This window comes from Thalia democratica, chromosome 4, assembly GCF_965202585.1.
Source record: "Thalia democratica chromosome 4, ktThaDemo2.hap1.1, whole genome shotgun sequence".
Taxonomy (NCBI): Eukaryota; Metazoa; Chordata; class Thaliacea; order Salpida; family Salpidae; genus Thalia; species Thalia democratica.
In genome coordinates, this window is record NC_139168.1 from 35,506,502 (window position 1) to 35,515,423 (window position 8,922).

Below are 8,922 nucleotides of genomic sequence, written 5' to 3' on the forward strand. Positions count from 1 at the left end.
AAACTATTCAAAAAATTAAACAAAATTTTGTATGTGTAAGCAGTAAATGTTATCAAGTAATTGTTTGTACAACTTAAAAAACTTTTAAACACTAATAAACGAAGTGTGAAAAGTAAGAAAAGTTTAAAACTATGTTTAAAGAATAAATATATAAGGAAATATAGTTAAATTTATTGTAAAACTATGTTTTGTTTAGATATACTTAGCAGTTACTTTTTTTCTAACAAACAAATTCAGTTCAAGAAGTTGAATTTTTACTTTTTTATTAACTATCTTAAAATAGACTAATTCGATAATATAACCTAATAAATAACAAAACAATAATTTCTTATTCACACATCGTAACTAAAAAAATAGATTTACAAAAAAGCATCATGCAATTTAGTATGCTTTTTAACAATCTTATTTTTCATTTTTAACAATTTACTATCAAGATAAAAATGTCTTTTTAAAACAAAAATATTTTATAAATTTATCAAAAAAAAAAACTCCGTCTGATTAAAACTAAAACAATTTGAAGCGATCCCTGCTCTACAACTTCATTTGGACATTGTGGCGTTTTTCGTTTGTGGAGTTGAGGACAACTTCAAAGCTTGCAGCAGCTTGTCCTTCTCGGCGAAGTAGCTGTGGAACCACGCGATGTGCTGCCGCTTCTCGGCAACTGACAGGTGCGGGTTGAGCGACAGGGCGGCTGCAACCCCCTCGATGAAGCTCTTTACCGCCCCCACCGGTCGCCACCCGAGCTCGCCGTACACGTAGTCGTGCAGGAAGACGTGCTCGTGGAAGGGGGTTTCCCTTTCGGACTCGCTCACGCCTGTTGGTGGAAGTTGTGGTTGGTAAACACTTTTAACAATTTTTTGTTGATGCAGCTGCTAATTGAGTTTGACATATTTTTAATAAAAGTTCTTTAACAATGGGTGTGATTTAATAAAAAGTATTTCTAAAAATTTATATTAAAGAAGTTGCAGAAAAAAAAAAAAGATAATCATTTTGCGTTTCTCCTTTTTAGTAAGACCACATGTACAAGCTAAAAATTTAGATTTTAGTTAGCAAAAAATGTATTTGTATCGAGCTGTTCTTATTGAATTATGTTTTAATTTCAGATATTGATATGTATCATTGGCAAAGAACTAATATTTAATAGTTTAAGTGTATGTCTATTTTATTCAGCTATATCAAAAGCAATAAGTTAATAAACAAAAAATAGAACTAAAAAAGACTAAAACTATGCATTATTAAATTGAAAACACTGATTAATTTTACGCAGGCTAAGTCATAAACCAAGTAGACATATAGTATTAAGTACATATAATATATAATATTAAACTACAAAAAGCTAGTTAGTAAATAGCACTTAGGTTTATTGCATACTAGTCTCGCTAAGTAGAATAATTAAAATATCAAAACATATCATAAATTTACAATATAAATATTTCAAACATCACCAACGAACCTTCCTCGTTGTCAACAGGGAACGTCCACAGTTTTCCCTCCTCCGTCCACACTATCTGCTCCTGGAAAGCGTTGCTGGGGTACGGCATGTCGTAGCAACGGTCGTTGACCTCGTCCTCAAGCTCGTTGTACCAGTCGGTCGCCGTCCAAGCTGATTGGTCCACTGGTCGTTTCCGCTGTTGGTCGTTGGTTGGAATAAACGTGGCGAGATTGGTTGGAAGTTATTTAAATTTTGGTTTAGGGAGAGTTTAAACGGAATTAATAATTTTAAAATTAAATTTTAAACGGATTAAAATTAAAAACAAATAAAACGGATAAAATTAAAAAAAAATTTTAAACGGAGTTTATAATGCCAGAACTATTAATCAATTTTCTTATCCCTATTTCTAGTTTTAACACTAATCACATTTATTATATAAGAATAAAAAATCTCGGATGTTTTATTCGTACAAAATAATTAAAAAAATTCTAATTAAAGTTTAGTTGTGATCTTGTTTCCACTTATCATAGAAGGTTTTTAGCTATTATGCATAAATATTATCTTAAGGCGAATTTTTAAACAAAACTAATTAAAGATATTTTTTTTAACATCAAATTATCTTTGTAAAGCTATGTAGAGCTTATTGTATCGTATTTTATTATCTACTGTTATGTTAACAGATCGTTCGTTTTTCAATACTAAATATGTTCAATGTAGAAGATCCGATACTGGACAAGGAATATCTAGTCGTCAATATGTAAGAAGTTAAAGAGGACAAGTGCCTCCTAAACATTGATGACAGCTGTCTGTTAGAGAAATTCATTTACACTACCAACACTAGTCCTAACTTTGCTCACAGCAACACCAGTTAAGTTGTAGTAAAAAAAAACATTTTCAAGGTTTGTCTAATGTGATACTTGCGGAATAGATTACAGGTATTGTAAATTGTTTGATTTACGTCATTAACTCTTTTCACTTCAGAATAAATGAGTCCGCATATAAAAAGGGTGTGGCCAGCAGAATTATGGACATAAAGTAATTGTTGAACGTAAATAAGCTCAAAGAGGTCATGTCCTACATGCAAGGCCAGGAAAGAAGTCCTTAATGTATTGTATACTGATACTCATAAAGAAGCATAAAGTTGTTTGCAGAAAAAATTGGATGGAAGGTCACAAGAGAAGGCACACCGGAGAAAGGTATTTAGACCATTTTTAATGTTGCAGCGTGTAAACTGGCTAACAAAACAAAGCATCAAACCAAATTTGAACATGTCATAGGTTGAATGGGTCAAAAGATCATCATGTTGAGAAATTTCAAGTTCAATTTGCACTGGTGACAGAAAAACTTCTCACCAAATGAAATATGAGAAATGTTTCAGTCTTCTCGCCGCCGAGGCTACAAACTATTGAGTTCTCCACACTACAGGGACGGCAGATGCTCACAGGGTTGCCAAATATTTTCTCCAGGTTTTCAAAATTTCCTCGAGGTTTTAAAAGTACACATTTTTGGGTCTATTCTTAGTTTGAAATTAAGTTTAAGGCAAAAAACTGTATTAAATAGTATTAAAACATTTAAAAGATACTGTAAAGCTATGTGTAAAGCTAAATGTGTTTTTTAATAAAAAAAGTTTTCGACCATGACAATTTATTTTTATATATATGGTAGATTTTTTGCGTCAAATCAAAATTTTTCTACTTAAGATGTAATTTTTTTTAAATTCCAGGTATTTCAAGGTCTTATAGTGATTCTTGTTCAAAATTTCAAATTTTTCCAGGTTTCCAAGATTTTGGCAACCCTGTGCTCAAAACCTTCCCGCTGAAATCATCAATCGTCCTCATCCAGGGACATAAGCCAAAATCCAATGCGCGATAGCAAGGAGTATTTATTATCAATCTAGCAGATATAAAATTGATAATTAAACATAAAAATCAGGTACAATGGTTGTCACACGTTCCATGGTAGCTATGGATATCTAAACAGCCATGGATTTTATGACTCCCTGGATGATTTTAATGACTAAACGGAGACACTAAAAGTCGAGTAGAAGGAGAGTACGTTTATGCTTTGGTGGTTTTGAGAAGAATTTACGTGCTACTTGCCTAAGGACCAAATGCGCAAGGGTGGCTTGAACGTAAATTAAACAGTACAAGAAAGTTGATGAGCTTTCCTGATTAACAAGGATGGAGTTAGCATGGACTTCTAGATATTTTTTTGTGCGCACTTTTATAGGTTTATAATGAAGTTAATTATTTTTTTTAATAAAAAAAATTATATCACATAACTTTTCTAGGGTCTATTTCGGTATTATGAGATTTGATACTTTGTCAACCCCTTTTAAATAAAGATTTTAGTGGTTTGAAAAAGTTTGGGGCAATGTAGAGTTTTTAGCTCAAATAATTCATTATCTAATGCTATATTTAAAGACTTTTAATTATTTAAAATTTAACAAACTAAATAAGGAGGTATTCTCTTATCCTAACTGTGAATCTTTGCTGAGGTATAACGCATAAATATAAAACTTATATTAGGCAGTTTTGAAAAGATGACTTAAAGATTTTACATATGTTGTATTGAAATAAAATAAATCAAGATACAAAACTAGTTTCTTTATAATCAAAAAGTGTAGTCAAAACAAATAAAAACAATATTTTAACTTACAAAGGTTATTGCATCAACTGAGTTCTCATTTAATTTGAATATGTTCAGCCTGTTTAAATCATTATAAATGAGCCGAAAAATTTATAAACAATAGTATAACTGTTCAAAATATAGTTTTAATTGTTTGCTAACAAAAGATCCTAGTGAAGTAACTTCACTTGAACATAAATAAAAACAAATTATACAGTAATCTTCCTTTATTCTACCAACATAAGTTTCTGTGTGTCAACGAATCAACACACTTCAACTGGGTTGTTATCTTTCCTATTAACAACCCAGTTGAAGTGTGTTGATTCGTTGACACACAGAAACATATTTTAGTAGAATAAAGGAAGATTACTGTATAATTTGTTTTTATAAACAATAGTATAGTGAGAAGAAAATTTTTTTTAATGCTTTAAGACAACATACACATCTCAATCGAAGAAACTTTTAAAATTGTAAAAAAAAATTCACAGTACAAGCATTCTATATTTTTACATAAGCAAAACTTCAACTTATTTTTGTAAAGAAAATGAATACTTGTACAAAATAATTCTTATGTATTTTTCAAGAATAGAACAAGTACATAAGTGTAAAATTAAAAATACTCTTTAATTAAAATCAACAGTCATTTCATAAATTACTCAAATCAAAAAAACTACTACTTTTAATAAAATAATAGCTTAAGGAAACTAACAAATACATACTATATATATTTTTTTTAATTAATTGTAGTAAAAAATACTAGAATACCATAACTTTCTAATAAAAAAACTATTTTACCTCTCATTAACTCCAACTTTCCTAGCTGAATTAGCCCTGAAAAAATATTTACATATGAGACTTTTATACTTTTCAGTTACATCTGCTTTTTAATTTTTTTAATACAACTTCTAATGTTTATAATTTTTAAAGTTTAAAGTGAATACATAAAATTATTTAATAACTTATAAGCAGTTAAACATATGTTAAGAAACAACTAATAAGTTTAATGTTGTAACAAAAACGTTATTAGATACAACTGAATTAAACTATCTCAGTTATTCATAATTTTTTTTATATTGTATTGAAGAAAAAAAAAATTAAGGCTATATTGGGGCTTAAAACTTAGTTTTTACAATACAGTGTTCTTTTGTAGATATTTAGCTAACTTATGAGTTGTTTTAAAGCATTTAAATAAATTTAAAATAAAGTTGAGCTATAATAGTTTAATTCATAAGAATCAATTTGGCTTACAATGAAAAGCAAAAACTAAACAGGGAAAAATAAATACCATTTATTTAAAATGTTATCGTATTAAATAATAATTACAGCAAATGCTTCCAGAGTCTATTATTTACTTGAAAACTAAAACACAAATTCTCGTATGAGATTTTGAAATTTATATAAATACATACTTTTTAAGATTTAACATAGTTTTTACAATTTTCTTAGAAAAAAATTCTTTAAATAATGGAAGAAACAGTTTAAAAAAACTTGAGGTATCTAGAAAGAGATATAACTTGTATGATTCTTTTTTAATTTTTATAAATTTGGAATAAATTTTTTCATCCATAAGTTTTCACAGAAACACTCAAAAAAAAAGTATATGTAAATGTTTTAATACTTTTTTTTACTATAAAAGCATTTCATGTTTATAGTGTTTGCTTTTGAATGATATGTTGTGCCAAAGGTATGAATTATTCTTTAGTTTTTAGAAAGAATTTATAATACAACAAAAAATAAATATTTTGTGAAGTTTTCAAAGACAAAACACCAAATAAATAAAGTATCATAAGGAGTTGCATATTTTTATTGCGTATAAAACGTTGACTGACTTGCGAAAACGCACACTTCGTAGTAAACTGAAATCAACACGTTTAATGACGTGAAAGAGATATTTACGAAAACTATTTATATCACTCCGCAAGAAGGGAACATTTAAGAATCGCAAAATAGTCAGCAAACTGTAAGAAACGAAGCTGTTAGTTACTATTGCATGCATCTTATTATTACAGATTACCTATTTATTATTTGATACAGTTCCTTTCTTGAGATTTAATAAATTATTATTTTATCAATGAAGTACTTAACTTTAGTTCTAAATGTGTGATAGTTTATAACTTAGGAACATAATTTACTTTATGTAAGACACATTATTTGTAGCTTTAGCTTTGTAAGCTACTCGTAAGTAAGGCAGTTAATTTAGCTTGAGCGTTTAGAGACCACATATCAAACATAAGATCTCAGTACTATTTAAACCCATATACATAACCAGTATTGTATTAAATACAACTGTGTTTATAATGTAACTTTAAATTGAAAATACATGCACTCCTTATGTCTTCAAATGAAAAAATTAATGAGTAAGTAAATAATAAACAAAACTCAAATATCTGTCAAACCGAGGTTTTTTGAAATCTTCAAACTTTTTTTCGATTTTCTTTGAAGACTCCTTCATTGCCACAAGCTGGCTTATGATGTCCATTTCCACTTCTTCTTGCATTTTCTTGTCTGCACTCATTTCCAAACTCACTTCCTATACGTTGATATAACTTTGTATCATTCAATTTACCCAATTAAAGAACTTAAAATTAGTAAAATTATAAATATCTTAGTTGTATTTGATTTATTATGTTTAGTGAGTTTTTTTATTAATAATTTTGTTTAAAAAGGTAGTGATTACGTTTTTACACTTAAATCTATACTCAGTTTAAAGACTGATCTTCAATTTTGACGTTTCTTTAACTAATTATTTATACTTAAAAACATTACTATAATTTTTCTAGTTAAATAAATGTAAAAAACAAAGTAACTTTACCAAGATATTATTTTCAAACTTAATTTTCATCAGTTTATACACTTACATAAAAAATACTTTATTTTGTAGGTTTTGAAGAGAAAATTAACTGAAAACTTCAACTAACCTTTGCAAGAACTTCAAGATTTTTGGAATTTTTTTTCTTTCTATTTCTCTGTAAAAATTATTAATTTAAACACTATTTTACTAATTCAATTAAATTTAGTAAATAAGCAAAAGAGCAGTGTGGTCTTAATGTATAGTTAACTTAATTGAATAAAATAAAGAAGTCTCAGTGTGGTAAATAAATATCATAAGAGAACAAGTAAAACAAAAAATTAATAAACATATTTATGCAATCTATTACATTTTAAGTTTGAATAAAAGTTTTATAATAATTTTTAACTAAGACTTTATCTATCATAAATACCTTTTTTCTTTTTTTGACGATTGTGTTCTTTACAGATGAAGTTTTTATTTCAACATTCTCAACACCTTCTTCACTTAACTAAATATTAGATTGCTAAACTCATTTTAAAACAATGAATTTAAAAATAAATATCCATAACTAAGAGTTTTTAAAGTTATTACGTTAAAAACAACAAACTAAATGTAATTCAACAAAACTTTTTAAACTTTAGGCTTAAGACATTTATTAGTTCAAAACTAAGATGGAGTTAATCTAATGACTTCAACTAGAAACAAAACAAAGTGAACTAAAGAAAACATAAAATAGTTATTTACAAGTGAAAAATTGAAAATAATAACCTGTTTTGGATTGTCTACTTTTGTTTTTTTCACAGATACCTCCTTAATAACTTCAGAGTTGATTTTATCTACCTAAAAATGGTTGACATAGTTTCAAATAAAAAAACTGAAAAGTACAAAAAAGAGACTGGTGATAGTTTATTTTAGCTATTCCAAAAAACTAAAAATAATAAAAGACTACTAAATTAAATTTTGCTTATAAGGTTACTTTCAAACTTTATTGACATGTAAAAAACATTAAAAAAAACCATCAGCATAATCAACTTATTTAATTGAAAAAATGCTTGAAAATTATATGTATATAGAGGCTTCTTTTATTTTGCCTAGTATTTACAACTTACAGCATTGGTAATTTCAGACTCATCTTTTTTCCATAAAAACGAGCTTGTATGAATACTTCTACCAAGTGCAAGGGTGCACTTATCAACTTTTTGAAATGGCAGATTATGTAAAGAATTTTTTGTTGGACATGATACAGCTGCAAATGATCTGTAGTTGAACTTTTTTAACAATGATATGTATCTATTTGACATGTTTTTGATCTAAAATAGTATTTAAATTTGCTGTAAAATAAGACAGTGCAAAATATCAAATTAAATATTTCTAAACACAAAATTGCCACTATCGACTATATTTCGTATGACTTTTCATTACATTGAATTTTCAGACATAATGTTTAAAAGAAAAGTTTTTAAAGGTTAACTAATAGAATAGTAAGTATTATTTTTTCATACAAATAAAAACTTTAAAATAGGTTTTGAAACATTTTCAAAAAATATTTTTAGAAGTTAAATTTGTAGGGTTAGTATTTATTAAATTGCAATAGAGAATACTCAAATTGTATACAGTTTGTTACAATACATAAACTATTTTTAACTTTATTAAAAGTTTTCTAATTCTCTAAATATTTTATTTCAAAAACAAAATTACTTCTTCAAATATAAAAAAATTACTTTTCAAAACATAAATTTAAACATAACAATATAATTTTTTTTAACTTTGTTAAGAAATATATCAAATGTTGCAGCCGGTATAATAAATATCCTAAAAACATCCATACAAAAACAATTAGTCAATTGAACAAAAATGAATAAATAGTCTAAGAACTTGAAGATTTACTTCAATTTAATAAGCTTACATTGGATAGGGCGCATACACATAGTTAAAAATAATTTAGCACAATAACAAAACTTTTTCTAGGCTAAGATAGGGTTGCCACTCTTTGAGTCAAAAAACAACTACCCTGAGTGACCTTAAACAATCGTGAGTCACCCTGAGTTTTTTTTCTAGTCCTTAAAAAAAT

The 8,922-nt window shown here is 27.3% G+C and overlaps 1 protein-coding gene across 2 annotated transcripts; it reads right to left on the bottom strand.

Moving 5' to 3' along the window:
• Positions 1-242: 242 nt before the first annotated feature.
• On the bottom strand, positions 243-8,177 carry LOC145834455 (uncharacterized). 2 transcript variants are annotated; one of them, XM_082941890.1, is made up of 9 exons: positions 7,961-8,177; positions 7,620-7,691; positions 7,282-7,359; positions 6,979-7,026; positions 6,457-6,590; positions 4,856-4,891; positions 4,091-4,139; positions 1,454-1,628; positions 243-814 (listed from the first exon to the last, which is right to left on the bottom strand). In XM_082941890.1, the coding sequence occupies exons 1-9, from the start codon at positions 8,150-8,152 to the stop codon at positions 540-542; spliced, it is 1,059 nt and encodes a 352-aa protein (XP_082798016.1). In that variant the 5' UTR covers positions 8,153-8,177; the 3' UTR covers positions 243-539. The 2 variants fall into 2 exon arrangements, with proteins under 2 accessions (XP_082798016.1, XP_082798015.1); XM_082941889.1 differs by having other exon boundaries at positions 6,448-6,590.
• Between the last annotated feature and the right edge of the window lie 745 nt (positions 8,178-8,922).